Source organism: Trachemys scripta, chromosome 2 (assembly GCF_013100865.1).
Source record: "Trachemys scripta elegans isolate TJP31775 chromosome 2, CAS_Tse_1.0, whole genome shotgun sequence".
In the NCBI taxonomy this organism is placed as follows: domain Eukaryota; kingdom Metazoa; phylum Chordata; order Testudines; family Emydidae; genus Trachemys; species Trachemys scripta.
This window is the reverse complement of record NC_048299.1, coordinates 8194481-8214657: the sequence shown is the minus strand read 5'-3', so window position 1 is coordinate 8214657 and position 20177 is coordinate 8194481. Positions and strand designations below refer to the sequence as shown.

Below are 20177 nucleotides of genomic sequence, written 5' to 3'. Positions count from 1 at the left end.
TTACCCTGAACAAGCCACAAACCAAGTTTGAGAACCCCTGGTCTATACTATTATGTTCACCACTTCTACAAAACTATGATAAATTTTGTACAAAAAGTATGCCTTGTGAGGTATCATTCAAAATTTCTTAATCTGCTGAACATTATTGTCCTGGTGAAACACGTGTATCAATACTGTATGTAAAGTTACAAGATTATACTCTATAACATTGTTATAACATGCTCCAAGGTTAAGAAAAGCAGGCCCAAACCAGTTTTTCAGAGACAAAGTCACAGGCAACCCAGCCAGGTGTTAAAGAGCTATCACATGCTTAAGCAGCCATTCTCCAACAACGGGAAGGCGTAAACAAGAAATTTACATTTCATCTCAGGGACAGTTCAAACCTCAGGTCCACAATGGACTGCATGTCACCATGACTCAGCAATGACGTTTCTAGCACAAGAAATTGAATTATAAAGAGTGGAGGAAAAGACTTGATTTCACTCCTTCTCTCATCTTTGTGTTCATGACATCAAGGAATACCTGAAGGATACTGAACTAAGGGCAAGGGGGTCCCATGTTGAAAGGCAATCCAGCCTTTGAAATTTACTCCAGCACATGGTGAGACAAAAACTTTTGCTTTTAAATTCACTTAACCTGTTCAATTAGGGATTAGCTTGCGTTTTACTCTTTATTAGTTTCTTTTGTAACCAATCCTGACTTTTATGCATCATCATTTGTAATCACTTAAAATCTATCTTTCTGTAGTTAATAAACATAGCTTATTGTTTTATCTTAACCAGTGTTTTTGGTTTAAAGTGTGTGGAAAATTCTATTTGGGATAACAAGTTAGGTGCATTATTTTCATTTGATGAAATGACAGGCTTTCTATGAGCTTGTACAGTTCAGAAGGGTATTGAGTAGTACACAATGCACATTTCTGGGGGACAAGGCTGGGACTAGGAATTTGTGGGTTTCACCCTATATGTGATTCATGAGTGACTGATCAGAGTGCTCATGAATTGAGCTGGGAGTGAATTTGCATGCTGAAGGCTGTATGAACAGGCCAGGAGTGGATGTTCTGACTGAAAAGCCATGTAAAAGGCACCTCTGGATAAAGTGCTAATGGGATAGCACTATTCAACAGTCTGGATTACACCCTGAGTAATGTCACAGGAGCTCACAAAACTGGATATCTGGGCAACAAAATTGCAGCTGAAATTCAATATTGATAAATGCAAAGTAATGCACATTGGAAAACATCTATCCATACAAAATGATGGGATCTAAATTAGCTGTTACCACTCAAGAAAGAGATTTTGGAGTCATTGTGGATAATTCTCTGTAAACCTCAGCTCAATGTGAAGCAGCAGTCAAAAAAAGCGAACTGAATGTTAAGAACCATTAGGAAAAGGATAGATAATCAGACAGGAAATGCAGTAATGCCACTATATAAATCTATGGTATGCTCACACCTTGAATACTGTGTGCAGTTCTGATTGCTCCATCTCAAAAAAGATATATTAGAAATGGAAAAGAATGATTAAACTTATGTAACACCTTCCATATGGGGAGAGATTAAAATGATTGTGACTATTCAGCTTGGAAAAGAAATGACTAAAGCGATGTGTAGAGGTGTGTAAAATCATGAACAGTGTGGAGAAAGTGAATAGGGAAGTGTTATTTACCCCTTCACAAAACACAAAATCCAGGGTTGACCCAATGAAATAAATAGGCAGCAGATTTAAAAAAAACAAAAGGAAGTACTTTTTCACACAATGCACAGTCAACCTGTGGAATTCGTTGCCAGGAGATGTTGTGAAGGTGAAACTGGGATAAAAAAATAGAAAAATCCATGGAGGATAAGGTCCATCAATGGCTATTAGCCAAGATGGTCAGGGATGCAGCCTCATGTACTTGGTGACCCTAAGCCTCTGACTGGCCAGATGCTGGGATTGGATGACAGGGGATATCACTCAATTATCACTCGATAATTGCCCTGTTCCATTAATTTCCTCTGAAGTATCTGACATTGGACACTATTAGATGACAGGATATTGGGCTAGATGGGCATTTGGTCTGACCTAATATGGCCATTCTTATGTTCTTAAGTGTTGTCAAGTAGAATTGTACAATGGGGTATGTTACAAGACGATGACGCAAAGAACACATGTGTTGTGGTGCCCAGAGACACAGGGTATGTCTACATGGGGATAAAATCCACATGGCACAGCCGCAGCTGGCCCAGATCAGCTGACTCAGGCTTGTGGTGCTCATGTTCCAGGGCTAAAAACTGCTGTGCGGATGTTCAGGCTCAAGTACGAACATCTACCCAGCAATTTTTCAGCCCTCTAGTCTGAGCCCTGCGAGCACAAGTCAGCTGATCTGGGCCTTCCGTGGGCTGTTTATCCCCATGTATACATACCCACAGAGGCTTCAACTCCTGGATAAAAGCTCTGCCCTGACTGCCTGGAAATAAGGCATACATTTTTAACAGAGAGAGTAATTAACTATTGGAACAACTTACCAAGGGTTATGGTGGATTCTTCAGCACTGAAAACTTCTAAATCAAGATTTGTTGGGGGTTTTTTTCCTGAAAGATAAATTCTAGGCATTATGTTGGGGGAAGTTCTGTGTCTTGTGTTATACAGGAGGTCAGACTAGATGACCACAATGCTTCCCTTCTGGCCTTGGAATCTATGCATCTCTGAAAATCCTACTTAATACTTTGTTTCAAATGCTTTACCTAATTTTCCTTCTTTTTCTGTATGTTTAATAAAATTTGGAAAAGACATTTAATATTGTGTTTGCCATGATACTAAGTAGGCTGAGGTCTCTGTACTTGAAACGCTGAACCTTGTTTAATGTTGTACAGTGACAAGGTCATGTTAATACCTTTGAGTTTCTGGGCCCATTTATTCCATTGAAATTAATACAACAGAGATGCCTGACACACATTTGGAAATTGTCAAAATTCAGTTCAGACATGGACAATATCATTATATGGTAGAGAAGTTAACTACACTGCCTGAAAAATGTTAACTTTTTGCCATTTTGAATTTCCTCTCTAATATGTCAAAAATGGAATGATTTAGATTAGTTGCATAAACAAGCTTTTATGTTTCAATCTTGTACCACTGAAGTCAGTGAGAGGATCAGGCCTTTAGCCGTTATCACTGTAGCCCTTATTTGTCTGATTTACATTTCCTAGTTACTGTATATTCATTAATTACTAAACCATTATAACTTTTAGCATTCTTGTGAACATATGCAGATAGAACCATGATGCAAATTTTGTCAGAACTATGTATGATCAGAGCACACTGATAGATTGTGGACAGATACCACCATCAATTTTTCCTTGTTAATGTTTCAGTGATGTTCACAGCCAGACTGATCCTGTGCCCATTAAAGTCAATGGAAACTTTGATATTGAATGTAGACATGCAGGCCACATGTTCCTTGACCTTAGAAATACTGCTACAGAATTAATTACTTACAAATGGTAATTTGCATGACTGTTTAAAAAAATGACCCCAAATTCTGCTCACTTACATGTTATAAATCTGTAATGACTACTCTATTCATTACAGTGAAGTTACTCAGATTCACACCAGTATAACTGATAGCAGAATTTGGTTATAGTTTCATGGGTTTTGAGTGGTAACTTGAATTGTTTTTTCAAATATGTTCAGTATATTCTTTTTTACTATTTTCCCTTTTTGGAAAGAATCCAATTGTAAGATCGGGCCTAAATTAACAACATATACACTCAAAAGTATATATGTGTGTATGTGTATATATATATATATACATACACACAAGAACATATTTCCATTTCACATCAAAACAAGGGGGCTAAGATTGGTGTAAAATCAGATGGGGAAGCGATGAAGAATCATATAGTAGTGAGGAACTGACAATCCATTAATCATTCACGTCTGGACATGACAATATTTGTTGTTATTTTTAAAAGTGCAGAATTTTTAAAAAGAAATTATAGTTGTATATACTCGTTCATTAGCCCGTTCGTTTATAAGCCGACCCCCCAAGATGGTTGGGTAAAAATAGCAAAAACTGTATGACCCTTTCATAACCCGACCCTATATTTCAGGGGTTGGCAAACTTTGGCTCCTGGCCCGTTAGGGTAAGCTGCTAGCAGGCCTGGACATTTTGTTTACCTGGAGTGTTCACAGGCATGCAGCTCCTCAGCAACCAGTGTCTGTGGTTTGCCGTTCCCAGCAAACCCCAGTCTGAGGGTCTCCAAGCCTGCAGACGCTCCAGGTAAACAAAATGACAATGTATTAGATATTCAATTCAATGATTCCATAGAGTTTAAAATCATCAAATTTTGGTGTAGACCCATTTATAAGCCGTTTATAAGCCGCTCTTTGATGCATCACTTTTTTACCAAAAATATTTGGCTTATGAACGAGTATATACGGTATGTTTTTCAGTGCTAGCCGCATTCTAATAAAACACATTTTCAACTTTTAAAGAAGTTTTGTATTTTTAAATTTGAAAACAACTTAAAAATAGAAGCCTCAAAATGAAACACAAAAAACAATTTCAGTTGATATAGCATTTTTTTTTAGGCATCAAAACTGCTGTGTATACAATGTGTCTTTAAATAATATCTGAGATTTATTGAGCTAAAGGGCAGACAGTCTTGATCCATTACTTGGAAGACAGTTGTGCTTAGCTGATTTCTTAAGTTCAGAGCACATTGTGGGTTAGTGTAATGTGAGAATAACATCTCCTGTTTAGGACACTAATTACTGCAAAAGCACCATTTGATAGTACAATTGACTTTATTATGTATTTCAGCAATCTGATACTTTAGCCACTGTAAAAAAATTAATTACTCCATATTTACCAGTGTAAGAACATACTGCTTATAGCAAACAGTTTGAACTTCAGTCAAGGTCACTGACTATTCCAGTTATTCATTTGATTTCCTCTTCCTTAAAGCATGTTAACATTTCTTTACCCCATTTTATTGTGGTTAGTTGACTTTGAAACTTCTCAGAAGACTATATAAAGGCTTTCAAGAAAATCAGCATTTAACACCATTCAGGAGAAATGAAACAAGGTAAGAACAACATATCTCATTTAAGAGACAAGAATGCTATATACTTTGAAATATGTTATGTTTAATTGTGACTATTATTTTCCATTGCAATTGTTCATACACTACCTAGGTTCTAGTTTAACAATAACGATCAGTTATAAGTAGCTTTCTGTTAGTGTCTATACTAGACTTTCCAGCTTTAGCTAAAAATGATATAACTTAACCGAATCAAAACATTGAGGCCAGATTTTTATAGAATATTTTATAAACCAAAACCAACAAAATATTTGCCATTTCTGTGATTGTCCGGTCTCTCTCTGCTTCCTGGGAGAACATTTCCAGGCTTCATAAGGGGGCAATTTTTGAAAGAATACAAAGAAAAGAATTTTTTATACACACATAAAAACAGATTTTTTTTTTCTGGAGGGCCAGATTCTGACCCCCTTCCTCAAGTTTTGTAACACCTTGCACCACAGTATTTGTGAGACTACTCAGTATGAGTGAGCATACCAACTTTAAACATTAGAAAAAAAGAAACATCAGAAACTGTAACTATAAACAACCTACAGGGATCTAAAACATCAGAGTCTGATCTCAGTTACACCAGTGTCAATTTGAAATAATTGCACTGCAGACAGTAAAGTTTCTCTGGATCTACACTGGTGTAACTGAGGTCAGAATCTGACTCCCAGAGTTTGAATGTTTTCATTACTAATTTTTTTTTACTAGAAATGTAATATTAACAGTTAAAACAAATTTATCTTTCTGGACAGATTTTCAAAAGCTGCTCTCAGCAGCTCCCATTGAAAATCTGGCCAAATGCACAAAGACTAAAGAGGGTTAGTTTTCTGCAGATTGGACCAAATTCTACAAAACCATCAGAAGTGGATGGAAAGTATTCTTTTCTGCATCAGTCCAATTGATTGCATCCAAGGACAGTCACACCAGCAGAAGGTAGTTAATGCTTCCTCCTCTACTCTCTGGTAGCGCTGCCACTGAACTGGGACAAAGACAACTTTAGTATTTTCCAGTGCATTATGGGGAGCGTACCAGTGGGCACCTCTGAAGGGAAATGTTGAATTCTCACTCTGCTGTTTCCCTCAGCATACCCCCTTTTAGCCAACATTTCCCACTTTTTCTGCAGTAGTGGCCCTTTATTGCCTCCAACATGAATGGAGTTACCACCTGTTATGGTGCACACTCACTCCCATAGCACCCCAGCACATCAGGGTGCAATATTGCTGGGGTCTTCATCTCCAGTGCACCCTGTAGACCATCAGTCGCTGTGCACAACTCAGCCGTCCACCTGAGAATTGTGTAGTTCAGATCCCTTTTGGCACAACAAAAACTCAAACTAATAACCAATAAAGCAGCCTTTCCTTTGGGTTCTGTCTTCAATCTCCTATGTCAGCTAGTCTGAAGTTTTCCCCCCAGCTCCAGGATTGAGCACTCACCCCTCAGATTGCCTTCCTCAGGTGTCTGTTTACCTGCAGACTTTGGCTCAGGCCCCTTCACCGAATTCCTGTGAATCTTTCTTTCAGAAGGAACTGTCTTCCTTTGCGAGGCCCAGGTGTCCATTAAGTTATCACCTGATGCCTCTTCCTGCCCCTCTGTCTGAGGAGCAACTAATTAACATTGACCTCAGGCAAGTTAATGGAGCAAATGATATGGGACTTGATCAATAAAGAATTAATGGAGGGTAGTATAATTAATAGCAGTCAAACTAACTAACAGATCGCTGATGCAGTGTGTGTGGATTGCTTGGTAAGCTGGTCATAAGAAACCAATATTAGTTTTAATACAGCTAAATGTGATATATACATCTAGGAACAAAGAATGTAGGCCATAATTACGTGATAGGGGTCTTTATCTTGGGAAGCAGTGAGTCTGAAAAAGATTTGGGTGTAGTGGTGGATAATTATCTGACCATGAACTCTTAGTACTACACTGTGGCCAAAGGGCTTAGTGTGATCCTTGGATGCATAAATAGGAGAATCTTAAGTAAGAGTGGAGAGATTGCTTTTCTGTATTTGGCGCTGGTGTGACTACTAGTGGAATTCTGTGTCCAGTTGTGGTGTCCGCAATTCAAGAAGGATGCAAATTAATTGGAGAGGATTCAGAGGAGAGCTATGCGAATGATTAAATGATTAGAAAATATTCCTGATAGTGATAGGCTTAAGGAGCTCAATCTACTGAGGTTAACAAAGAGAAGGTTACTGAATGACATGATCACAGTTTATAAACACCTACGTGGGGAACAAATATTTGGTAACGGGCTTTTCAATCTAGCAAAGAAACACGATCCAGTTGTTGGAAGTTGAAGCTAGACAAATTCCTACCAGAAATAAGACATACATTTTTAACAGTGAGGGTAATTAACCATTGGAACAATTTATTAAGGATCATGGTGGATTCTCCATCACTAGTAATTTTAGGAACAAGATTGGATGTTTTTCTAAAGGATATGCTTTAGGAATTATTTTGGGGAAGTTCTGTGGCCTGTGTTATACAGGAGGTCAAACTAGATGATCACACCTTCTGGTACTGGAATCTCAGAATTAGTTACGGCACAGGTATAAGAAATGTAACTAATTGGCTATCAACACCTTTCTAGCCTGAAATGGGGTGAAACCCCATCGCATGACCTCTTCATAATTTGTCACAACATGATTGGGTTGCTAATACTTTGGGGGTTTAGGATTAGAATTCAAAATCACCTTGACAAATTCGAGAATTTGTCTGACATCAACAAGATGAAATTCAATAAAGACAAAAGCACTAGACTTCAAAAGAAGAAAGAAAATGTGAAACTACACAATGGAGAATAATTAGCTGGGCAGTAGCACCGCTGAAAAGGATCTGGGGCTATAGTGGATCACACATTGAATTTGAGTCAACAGTGTGATGCAGTTGCAAAAAAGTCCACTATCAGAAAGACTGAGGTAGTAGCAGTTTGGTCACCATTTGGGAGTATGAATCTCACAGAGCCCACACAGAATGCTAGATATTAATCTAGCTTTGTCTGGGTGTGTGTGATTATGGTAAGTTCAACTTCTGCAAGAATATTTATTTAATGAGAGAAATATACTTTCATTTGAATCATGTGATATCTAAAAGTGTATTTTGCAGTTCAAGAATAGATTTGAAAAAATGACGGCGACTGGAGATGAAATTGCCATAGTGGGGATAGGATGCAATTTTCCTGGAGGTAAGTTTTGAAAAAATACAAATCACAATACTGATAGAGTATCAAAGAGTGCTATCATTCAATCCTCTCTTTGTTTTACTATGTGATAAGATATCTACAGTAAGTTTGTGTTACTGTGCAATAAGTAGTAGTGTCATATGGAAGGGATTGCATCATTAGTAGGTTCAAACTACAAAATGAGGCTCTGGGTTTAAATTTGGAACACTCTCTTATGTTTTAAGTTCAGAGAAGACATTTATAAGTTAATAGTGAAAGTCTCACTGCTCCAGGAAGTAGTGTGACTGACTGTGTCACTTCCTGCTTATGACAAATAAANCGGGAAGTAGTGTGACTGACTGTGTCACTTCCTGCTTATGACAAATAAAGGACTTGATCCAAAGCCCATTGAAGTTACCAGGAATTCTCCCATTGACTTTATTGGCTTTGATTAGGCTCAAAGCATTAATCTCTGTGACTATACGTTCCTCTCTGTGCTCCTGGCTTCTGCCTCCATAACAACAGGATGGGACCCAATCTCTACTAATTGCTTCTTCACACCGGTAAGCATGAGGCAGTTTTTCATTGCTTTGAGATTTAGAGCAAACCTACCCCAAAATGTTATTTAAGAACTGCTTGTAAAACGCATATGAGTTTTTTAACATGATTGTCAAGAGTTCAGTTCAGAGCTCTGTGTAGCTTTAAAGCTTGTCTCTTTCACCATCAGAAGTTGGTCCAATAAAATATGTTATCTCACCCACCTTATCTCTCGGATATCCTGGGACCAACACAGTTACAACATCACTGCAAACAACTGTTCATATGGAGTAAAAAGTGGGGTCATTCGTAGGCTACAGGCCATATTGAGACCTGTGGTAAGCAGGTTCAACCCCATTAAGATCCATGCTTTGTCCCAAGTCTGCATTTCGCTCTAATCTGCTAAATGAAAAGAACACAATGATATTATTCTGTAGCTGTTATAGGAACATAAAACCTCCTAAAAATCTGAGACTACTTGACAAGGTCATGCAGCAGTAACCAAGAAGTATGTGTCAGCTTTCAGATAATGTGGCTGTTTGATTACATATTATCAGGGTTTGCCATTATTCTCTCTCTCATACACAAACTGTTCTGGCAACATTGAGAACTTTATGGACAATACCAGATTTCTGTGCATGCATACATTCTAAAACAGAATTTTCTTTTAAACATTCTGTTTATTATGCTTTTATTATTACCCATAGACAATTTCTATAGCAGTTGTAGGTTATATTTCCCCATACGGGACTTGCAAACTAGTCATTCTTCCTTAAATGGCATGCACTGGCCCATCCCATTATATGAACCTGAATTATAACCACAGACATAAAAATTAGATACAGTTTAAACCAACATACATAATCCATGCCAAAGAATCAGGCTTAAAAATCTAGTTTTGAAAAAATAATAATTCTGAGCCAAATTCACCATGATTGAGGTTGCCGGAGTTAATGCTGCCTGCTTCTTCTTTATAATGTCATCTGGAAGTGAGACTAGGCATTCACATGGCATTGTTTTAGCTGGCATCATAAGATATTTACATGCCAAATGCGCTAAAGATTCATATGTCCCTTCATGCTTCAACCACCATTCCAGAGGACATGCCTCCATGCTGATGATGGGTTCTGCTTGATAACGATCCAAAGCAGCGCACAGATTCATGTTCATTTTCATCATCTGAGTCAGATGACACCAACACAAGGCTGATTTTATTTTTTGGTGGTTCGGGTTCTATAGTTTCTGCGTTGGAGTGTTGCTCTTTTAAGACTTCTGAAAGCATGTTCCACGCCTCGTCCCTCTCAGATTTAGGAAGGCACTTCAGATTCTTAAACCTTGGGTCAAGTGATAGAGCTGTCTTTGGTACTTTCTTTGCATTTTGTCAGACTTGCAGTGAAAGAGTTCTTAAATTAAATGACACGTTCTGGGTCGTTACCTGAGACTGCTATAACACAAAATATATGGCAGAATGCAGGTAAAGACACAGAGCAGGAGATATACAATTCTCCCCCAAGAAGTTCAGTCAAAAATTTAATTAACATGTTATTTTTTTAAGGAGTGTTATCAACATAGAAGCATATTCTATTATTGTTTAGCAGTGTGATTAAGACTGCAATTAATTGTGATTAGTTGTTTTAATCGAGTTAATTTGTTTTGAGTTAATCGCTTGAGTTAACTGCGATTAATTGACAGCCCTAGTAAATTCCTAAGTTTAAAAAAAAAAACTTATAAAAATGAAAGAAATCCAAATTTAATTGGGTAGAAAGATCCTGACCCCGACATGGATCATCATCAGGGCAGGGATCTTTAGTTCTGCAGCACAGTCCTTCACCAGTTGAGTTAATGAAGTACCTGACAGCACTAGAAGGTTGGTATCCTGTAGGTGGACTTGTCACTACAGGGGGATGAGACATACACACTTTGCTAGTGGGTTTCACAGCTATTTGCTAAACAGCAAAGTAATGTTGAGACTCAGGAATAATAGGTTCAAATCCCAGTATCTTTAGGGGAATGTTCTGTAGTGGTTATGGATCCTTTTGCCCCTCTTCCCTCTCCCTGTCCCATTCTGGTCCTGTCCCCCACTCCCAGTTTGTGTCTCCTTCCCTTTTTCTATCCCCCTGGCTCCTGCATGTCAACTCCCCTCCCCCCGCACAGCTCCTGCTCCTTCTTTCCTCACTTCTATCCTCTCATCCCCGGCTCCTGCACCCCTCTTTGTTCCTTTCTTCCTCATCTTCCGACCCCCACTTCTCCTGCCCCTGTCCCCCCACTCCCAGATCTTAACTCCCTTCCCTTCCTGCCCTCCATCTCTTCCACCCCCACTTCCCATTCCTCTGCATTCAAATCATACTGTTTTCTCTTTCTTCTGGCTGCCTGGCCACCAGAAGTGGGAGCATTGAGCACAGAGGAAAGACAGTCTCCTTACAGGTCTGCAGCAGCCAGAAGCAGCGACTGCATGGAAAGTTCTGCTCCTCCTTGCTTCCCCTGGCCGGTGCATGCTCAGTCACTCAGCAGGGTAGAGCATATGCCAGGGGTGGCCAAACCGTGGCTCGCGAGCTGCATGTGGCTCTTTTATAGTTAAAAGTGCAGCTCGTGGAGCCCCCCCACATTCTCCACTTACCAGACTTGAGGGAGGGGGGATTCGGGACCTCTGCCTTGCAGCAGGGTGGTGGGGTAGGGGCATCTGCCCGGGGGGGCCCCTTGGGGCTTTAACCCTGCGGGGCGCCCCTGTCAGGGCTCCGGCTCTTGAACTTCTAAAGATTGTCATATGCGGCTCGGAGGGTCAGTAAGTTTGGCCACCCCTGGCATATGCAGTCTGATCAGCACATGAAGGGGGTGGAACATGCTCAGTGCAGATGGACCCTTCAGAGAATTTAGTTGCCAAATTCTAACAAACTCCTACTGAGCATGTGCAAACTGAGATGTCTCAGAAGCTTATAACTTGGTCAATTTGGGCAGATTTTCACGGAGATGGGAAAAGGCACATACCTGTCTCCAGAGTGACCATGGTGTCTAATTTCAAGTCCTTTCTCCAAAGCATTGAGGTTCAAGAGCTTCTCAATGAAATGGTTATAAGATTTTACATGATTGTTCTTTGTATTATTGTAGCACCTAGGAGCCCTAGTCATGGACCAGGATCCCATTGTGCTAGGAACTGTACAAACACAGAATAACAAGGCAGCCCCTGCCCCAAGGAGGCTACAATCTAAGTATAAGACAAGAAACAACAGATGGATACAGACAGACAGGGGAGTAAAAGGAGATAGTGGGACAATATTGATCAGGATGATAGGTTGTGGTCTTAGCACACCAGCAGCCTAAGTAACAAAACAACACAGGCAAAGTTATAAATAACTGACAATAGGGAAGTGTCACTCTCTGTGCAGCTTATCATTTTATTAGCCTGCAATAGATGGAAAACACCGTGCAGTAAGAGAAAAGACAACCAAACCCTTTATAGATCATCTGTATGCAACTGCAGCTCTATTGCTGGGAAAATAAAACTTGAACTCTACCCCCAATAAAACACCAAGTACCTATATTTATAGAAACAAACCAGACAGTGTAACCTAGTATATGAACGTGAAACTTACCTTTGAAAACAACAAATACTATACATGTGAGGAACTGTAGGGGTGGGGAATAAGCATGGGGAAATAGTTTTACTTTGTGTAATGGCCCATCCACTCCCAGGCTTTATTCAAGCCTAATTTAATGGCGTCCAATTTGCAAATTAATTAGGCTTGAATAAAGTCTGGGAGTGGATGGGCCATTACACAAAGTAAAACTATTTCCCCATGCTTATTTCCACCCCACTACAGTTCCTCACATCTCCTTGTCAATTGCTGGAAATGGGCCATTTTCATTACCACTACAAACAGTTCTTTTTCTCTCCTGCTGATAATAGCTCACCTTAACTGATCACTTTCCTTATAGTGTGTATGGTAACACCCATTGTTTCATGTTCTCTGTGTATTTATATTTATATATATATATAAAATACAGTAGGAAGATATAAATATATATCCTACTGTATTTTCCTACTGTATTTTCCACTACATGCATCCGATGAAGTGGGCTGTAGCCCACGAAAGCTTATGCTCAAATAAATTTGTTAGTCTCTAAGGTGCCACAAGTACTCCTGTTCTTTTTGCGGATACAGACTAACATGGCTGCGACTCTGAAACCTATTAACACAACAGTGGACAGGATTACACATACTATGATGCAGGAAAGCAGGCAGGTTGTTCATACTGAACTATTGAATTGTGATCAGTATATGCTTCATAGCAGACGTGAATGTCTCCGATGCCGTTAATAGCTAGGAAAATAGCTAGGTCACTAATAGCTATGAAATATATCCCAATGCTTCTCAAAATGAAGACAACAGGATTTTGTGGGGTTTGCTTTTTTGTTTTGTTATTTTGTAAATACTCAGAGTGCAAGAAGTAACAGAAACACCGTTCGTTTGCAGAACTTTAAATTCCTTGTCACTGGGGAATTTACATTTCCTTATCTCCAGTCATTTTTTAAAAAAAAGACAATATAAAATTTTTCTTTTACAAGGTAGATCTAGGAGGGTTTCTATGTCGGTATGTGCTGTTGAGGGGGGAAAACATTTAATCCTGTTTTAAAAACTATTGATGCAACAGGTGAAGGAATCGACAATTTCTGGCAAGTACTAGTGGAGGGCAGAAACTGTACCGTAGAAATAACCCCAGAAAGATTCAATACCAGAGAATGGTATGATCCAGATGATAACAAACCAGGAAAAATATGCACGACGCGAGCTGCACTTATTGATGGGTAAGCCTGTTTCTATGCTCCTAAACCATTAGTCAAATTTCTTACATTAGATGTTAAAGTGTAATCCTGTTCCCAGTGAAGTGATTAGCACTGGCTTGAGAAGAGCTACCAAAATTTACACCATCTGAGAATCTGGCCCCTTGTTCATAAGATGAGCTGGTTGAAACTCAGAAGTTCCGTTTCACAGGAAATTTTGATATTTCAAAATATCTGAAATTTTCTGTTTTGGAAAAATCAAACTGTTTCCATTCATGTTTTTTCTAAAACAAAAACAAAAACAGGACAGTGGAGCCTGACTCTATGGGACACCCCAGGAATCCTCTGCCTGGGTTCTATTGGAACTTCATTGATACCAAACTCTCTCTGCAGATCATTTTGATTTTCACAAATCAGCAAATTCTGACTAAAAAAAGTTTCACTGGAATTTTTCTAACCACTTTTATTGTGAAACCTGACAGTGCTATATCGATATCTAATGTATATCTATAGTTATATAGATATATTATTATTTATTATTTATAAATGTGAATAATAATCTTATTTCTCTAGGTTAGTGGTATAACGTTTTTAAAAATATTTTTCTCTTAATATTTGTTTCCTTCAATGTTTATTTCGGTTCTTTATATATGTAAGCGGGGGAATGGTCCCGCTATTGTGGGGAACTTTCCTGGCTTCTGCACTACCCCGGTGAAGTGGGCTAGCGAAAGGATCTGAGTCCTCACTCCCACTTCCTTTACCCAGAGGCCTCCCTGCCCTTGAGGACTCCCCTTCCACTCTCCTGTCTGGCAGAGTCCTCGTAAACCCCGACAAGGCTGGGCCCAGGATTCCTGGGGGGCTCGACCCCCAACCCTGCTGTGGTCACCCAGGACAGGGGCTAGGGTGTCCCCACTCCGGGCTACTCTCTCTGCACTGGGCACCTCCCTGACCCACTGATCATTTCATACAATTTAAAGCAAATACAAGTTGTTTAATTAACAATTATTTTTTAAAAAGAATAAGGAAAAATGGGAAAAGTTAAAGGAAAATACATCACCCCGCTCTGTGGCAGGGAACATTACAAACAGTGTCTCTGGAACGTCAGGGCAGTTCAGTCTGTTCCTTGTAGGTCCCAGGCTCCTTCTCGGGCCCCAGCTGTGCTGCAGAGACGCTGCGGGTCGGACACTTGCTCTGGCGGTGGCCACACGCTCTCAGGCTCTAGGTGGCAGGACCCTTTTTCCCAGCGTCGCCCCTGCCCGGCCGGGGTTATGATCCCCCTCCAAGTCTGGCCTGCAAGGCCTCTTGGCTGAGGCGTCTCCCTGTGCTGGGCCCACTGCCCAGGGTCCCCCTCACTCTCCCCAGCTGCTCACCGCACCCGGCTCCGGACTGCTCCAGCCCCAGCTCCAGCCCCAGCCCCGGCTTCAGCTCCACACGGCCTCAGCCCGGCTGCTGCTGCTGCTCTGCCTTCAGCTCCCTGGGCTGCTTCTCTGGCCTCTCTGGCTCTGGTTACTACAGCTCTGCCCCCAGGACAGGTCTGCTCTGCAGGCTGCTTCTGTGACTCTGCTCCCAGCTCTGACCTGCTTCCTGGCTGCTTGTCTAGCCCCTCTGGCTCTGGTTGCTGCAGCTCTTCTCTCTCTGGGCTGTGCTCTGGCTTTGGGGCTGCAGCTCTACTTCCAGCAACTTAGCTCGGGCCCCTGCTCTCTCCTTAGCTCGGCCCCACTCTGTCTGACTCAGGCCATTCCAGCTCACACGGAATACGGGACCCCCCCGGCCTCCTGACTCTCTGATTAGCCTGCCCGCCCTGTCAATCAGGCTGATCTGGAGCATTGGCCTCTCCCCATTCTTCCTGGGGACTGTCAGTCTCAGGCTCCTGATTTGCCATCGACCCTCCTCCTTTCAGTGCTGGGAGCTAGCCAACCAAAACACCCCCACTGAATGTTAGTAAGGGGGCAACAGTCCCCTTACATTCCCCCTTGCTAAAATACTGCCACATCCACAATATTCACACTGGTACATCCGGGCCCCATAGTAACAACATATACCCACATCATTTTATATCAACAACCCATTAGCAATTATCAAAAGAACATTTAACATATTTAACAGTCCACATCTACTTCTTAATACCATACATAACAATATTTATTAAAACACTACATAGAACCAATAACATACTTATCTCTAAGTCTAACAGGAAGTACACCCTTATTAGCCCTCTGGGACCTTCTTAAGACTGGCGGTTCATTACCCATATTTTTTATTTTCCTATCCTCAGGTAATACTGGGTCAGTTTGAAGGATCTGGCCATTCTTGTTAGGGTTTGGGTTTGCCCCACTCTGTCCCCCTCTGTATTCGGTTTGTGGGACTAGAACCATTTCCCAATTGGTTTCAGCCTCCTCGGGGTGTACTGATCTACGCCTCCTGTGGTCCCTGGCTGGACTAAGAGTGCAATGTTTCAACTGGTCCCGATGTACTACTCTCTCAGGACCTCCTCGTTCAGGCTGGTTAGCGTACACTGGCAGTTCGGGATTGTTGTGCGTGACCACAGTGGGGGGATTTGGCTTCCATTTGTCCTGTATTTTATTACATCTCCAGCGTCTATGGCTATGAACTGGTACACAGTCACCAGATCTGATGAAAGCCTCACTGGACTTGCTATCATAAGTCCTTTTCCTACTTTGGGCTGTGTCTTTAGTTGTCCTGAGAGCAACTTTCCAGGCTGTCTTCAGCCTGTCATGGTGACCTTTGACCTGGTCATCATAATTGGTCACCTCATCCTTAGAAAAGACTTCTTGATGCTTCTCTGGCAATGCCCTTATGTTAGCCACATGTGCAGGAATCAGCCCTTGGCATGCCGCTTGAACTGGAGCTGGCAGTCTCCCATCACATCTTTCTTGAAGAAAGGTAACTCGTCCTCCCTTCTCCCTCATCACCTGCAGCTCATTTCCTGGTACACAGCGGTGTTCATCAAGGATCTTCCCTCTCCAAGGAGGAATAATGGTCTTCCATTTTCTGCCCACTTTAACATTTCCAATATGCCTTGTGGGGCCCAGGGAATGACTCTGCCTCTCCGCTCGAGCCAGTACTCTACTCAGCACAGCATTCTTCGTAGGGTGCTTGTGACAGTTCATCCTCCTGGTTCCTTCTCCTGGTAAGAGTAGCTCCTTCAGCTCACTAATGATGTTCATTCCTAGAATCCCTGGGACTCCTTCTCCAATATGGCTCCCTTTTGAGGCTTTGTCTTTCAGGATGAAGATGCATTTTCCTGGCAGTGTCTGGCCCATATACTCTATGTCTGCTTCAAGGCACCCCACCACTGGGATTGCCAGTCCATTAACAGCTGTTAGACGTACAAACCGTGTGCTGTGCATGGTCAGGTCCTTGTCCTTCAAATATTTTTGAAAATGCGACTCAATAATGGTGGTGACTTCTGAGCCAGTATCTAACAAACATCTGGTCTTCACCCCTGCTATACATACTTCAGCAGTTAGACAGTCTCCAAATGCTTGCTTACAGAAGTCGCTAGATATGCTGGCACTGCCCACGTTCCTCTCAACACTGTATGCAGAGGGATTTTCCACAAAGGACAGGCCTAGGAATCCTTCTGCCACTGCTTGGCCTTCTACTGTAGATGGACCACTTGCTCCTGGTGCCCCATTGGTTTCGAGTGCCTGGGACTCTGTTCTCCTTCTCAGTGGACATTCTCGGCTAGTATGTCCTGGCCTTTCACAAGTGTAACAAACGTATCTTCCCAGTTCGTCCTTCAGTGGGGCTCTTCGGGATCCCAGTGCCCTTGGATACTTTGGCATACTAATGGGATTTTTTNCTGCTCTCTCTGGGCTGTGCTCTGGCTTTGGGGCTGCAGCTCTACTTCCAGCAACTTAGCTCGGCCCCCTGCTCTCTCCTTAGCTCGGCCCCTGCTCTCTCCTTAGCTCGGCCCCACTCTGTCTGACTCAGGCCATTCCAGCTCACATGGAGGACGGGACCCCCCCAGCCTCCTGACTCTCTGATTAGCCTGCCCGCCCTGTCAATCAGGCTGATCTGGAGCATTGGCCTCTCCCCATTCTTCCTGGGGACTGTCAGTCTCAGGCTCCTGATTTGCCATCGACCCTCCTCCTTTCAGTGCTGGGAGCTAGCCAACCAAAACACCCCCACTGAATGTTAGTAAGGGGGCAACAGTCCCGTTATATATAGTTATTTTTTTAGTGAATCCCTCTGGCTCTTTGCTAAATATACTGTTGTAAAGATAAATATTTTTGGAGGGAGTGCTTAACATAGATAGAAGAACAACATAAGAACAGCCATGCTGGGGCAGACCAAGGATTCAGCTAGCCCAGTATCCTGTCTTCTGACAGTGTCTGGTGCCAGATGCTCCAGAGGGACTAAACAGAACAGGGCAAATTTGAGTGACCCATCCCCTGTCGTCCAGTCCCAGCTTCTGGCAGTCACAAGACTAAGAACACCGAGGCAATCTTCACTAATAGCCTTTGATGGACCATGAACTTATTTAATTCTTTTTTCAACCCAGTTATAATCTTCACCTTCAACAATGAGTTCCACAAGTTAACTGTGCATTGTGTGAAGAAGTACTTCCTTATGTTTCTTTTAAACCTTCTGCCTATTCATTTCATTGGGTTATCCCTGGTTCTTGTGTTATGCAAATGGGTAAACAACACTTCCTTATTCACTTTCTCCACACAATTCAAGATTTTATAGATCTTTATCATATTCCTCCTTAGTCATCTCTTTTCTAAGATGAGCAGTCCCAGTCTTTTTAATCTCTCCTCATATGGAAGCTGGTCCATACCCCTAATAATTTTTGTTGCCCCTCTATACTTTTTCCAGTTCTAATATATCTTTTTTTGAGATGTGTCGACCAGAATACTACACAGTATTCAAGGTGTGGGCATACCATGGATTTATATAGTGACATTATGATATTTCTTGTCAATATTTTTCCCTTTCCTAATGGATCCTAACTTTCTGTTAGTTTTTTTTACTGCTGCTGCACATTGAGCGGATGTTTTCAGAGAGCTATTCATGAGAACACCAAGATCTCTTTCTTGAGTGGTAACAGATACTTTAGATCCCATAATTTTGTATGTATAGTTGAGATTATGTTTTCTAATGTGCACTAATCAACATTGCACTAATCAACATTGAATTTCACCTGCCATTTTGTTGCCCAGTTTTGTGAGACCCCTTTGTAATTCTTCAGACAGCTTTGTACTCAAGTATTTTGAGTAATTTTGTATTGTCTGCAAACTTTGCCACCTCACTATTTATCCCCTTTTACAGCTCATTTATGTATATATTCAGCAGCACAGGTCTCAGTACATATCCTTGGGGACCCTGATATTTACCTCTTTCCGCTGTGAAAACTGACCCTTTAGTCCTACCCTTTGTTTCCTAGCTTTTAACAAATTACTGATACTTATCCTATGACTGCTTACTTTGCTTAAGAGCCTTTGGTGTGAGATCTTGTCAAGGGGTTTCTGAAAGTCCAAGTACATTATAGCCACTGTCTTATCCTTGTCCACTTCCTAGTAAACTCCCTCAAAGAATTATAATAAATTGATGAGGCATGATTTCCCTTTACAAAAACCATGCTCAATCTTTCCCAACATACCGTGTTCATCTATGTGTCTGATAATTTTGCTCTCTTCTATAGTTTCAACCCATTTGCCTGATACTGAAGTTAAGCTTACTAGGCTTTAATTTCCAGGATCACCTCTAGAGCCTTTAAAAAAAAATCAATCCGCATTCTGTTTCCTGTCCTCCAGTCATCTGGTACAGAAGCTCATTTAAGCGATAGGTTATGTACCATAGTTAGTAGTTCTGCAATTTCATATTTGGGTTCTTTCAGAACTCCTGGGTGAATACCATCTGGTCCTGGTGACTTATTACTTTCTAATTTATCAGTTTGTTCCAAACCCTCCTCTTCTGACACCTCATTCTGGTACAATTCCTCAGATTTGTCACTTAAAAAGAATGGCTCAAGTGTGGGAATCTCCCTCACATCCTCTGCCATAAAGACCAATGCAAAGAATTCATTTAACTTCTCCACAATGGTCTTGTCTTACTTTAATGCTCCTTTAGCACCTCAATCATCCAGTGGCCCCACTGATTGTTTTGCAGGCTTCCTGCTTCTGATGTACTTAAAAAAAAATTTTGCTTTCAGTTTTTGTGTCTTTTGCTAGTTGCTCTTCAAATTCTTTTTTGGCCTGTCTCATTAAACTTTTACTTGACTTGCCAGCGTTCATGCTCCTTTCTGTTTTCCTCAGTAAGATTTGCCTTCCAAGTTTTAAAAGATATCATTTTTCTTCTAACCACCTCTTTTTGTCATGGTGGCATTTTTTGGTCCTCTTACTTTTTTTAAATTTTGGATATACATTTAGTGTGAACCTTTATTATCGTGTTTGCAGGCATTTCATTCTTATGACAGTTTCTTTTCATTTCTCTTTAACTAGCTTCCTTTGTCATTTTCCCCCACTACAAGGATATTAAATTTAATTACATTATGGTCACATTTGTACTTGCTACATTTGTAGCTTAACTGGCATGCTACTTTCTGATGTGAAATTTTCCTGGAGGGATACAGAGGTTTGGCTTTTCATGTAATCACAA

At 41.1% G+C, this 20177-nt stretch overlaps 1 protein-coding gene across 1 annotated transcript in view; it reads left to right on the top strand.

Annotated features, from left to right (window-relative positions):
- Nucleotides 1-8200: 8200 nt before the first annotated feature.
- LOC117873942 (highly reducing polyketide synthase 40-like) overlaps nucleotides 8201-20177 on the top strand; it is a 20972-nt gene continuing 8995 nt past the window's right edge. The window contains exons 1-2 of the mRNA XM_034763846.1: nucleotides 8201-8258; nucleotides 13421-13574. Coding sequence (XP_034619737.1) covers nucleotides 8201-8258; nucleotides 13421-13574 — 212 coding nt within the window. The remainder of the gene's footprint in view (nucleotides 8259-13420; nucleotides 13575-20177) is intronic.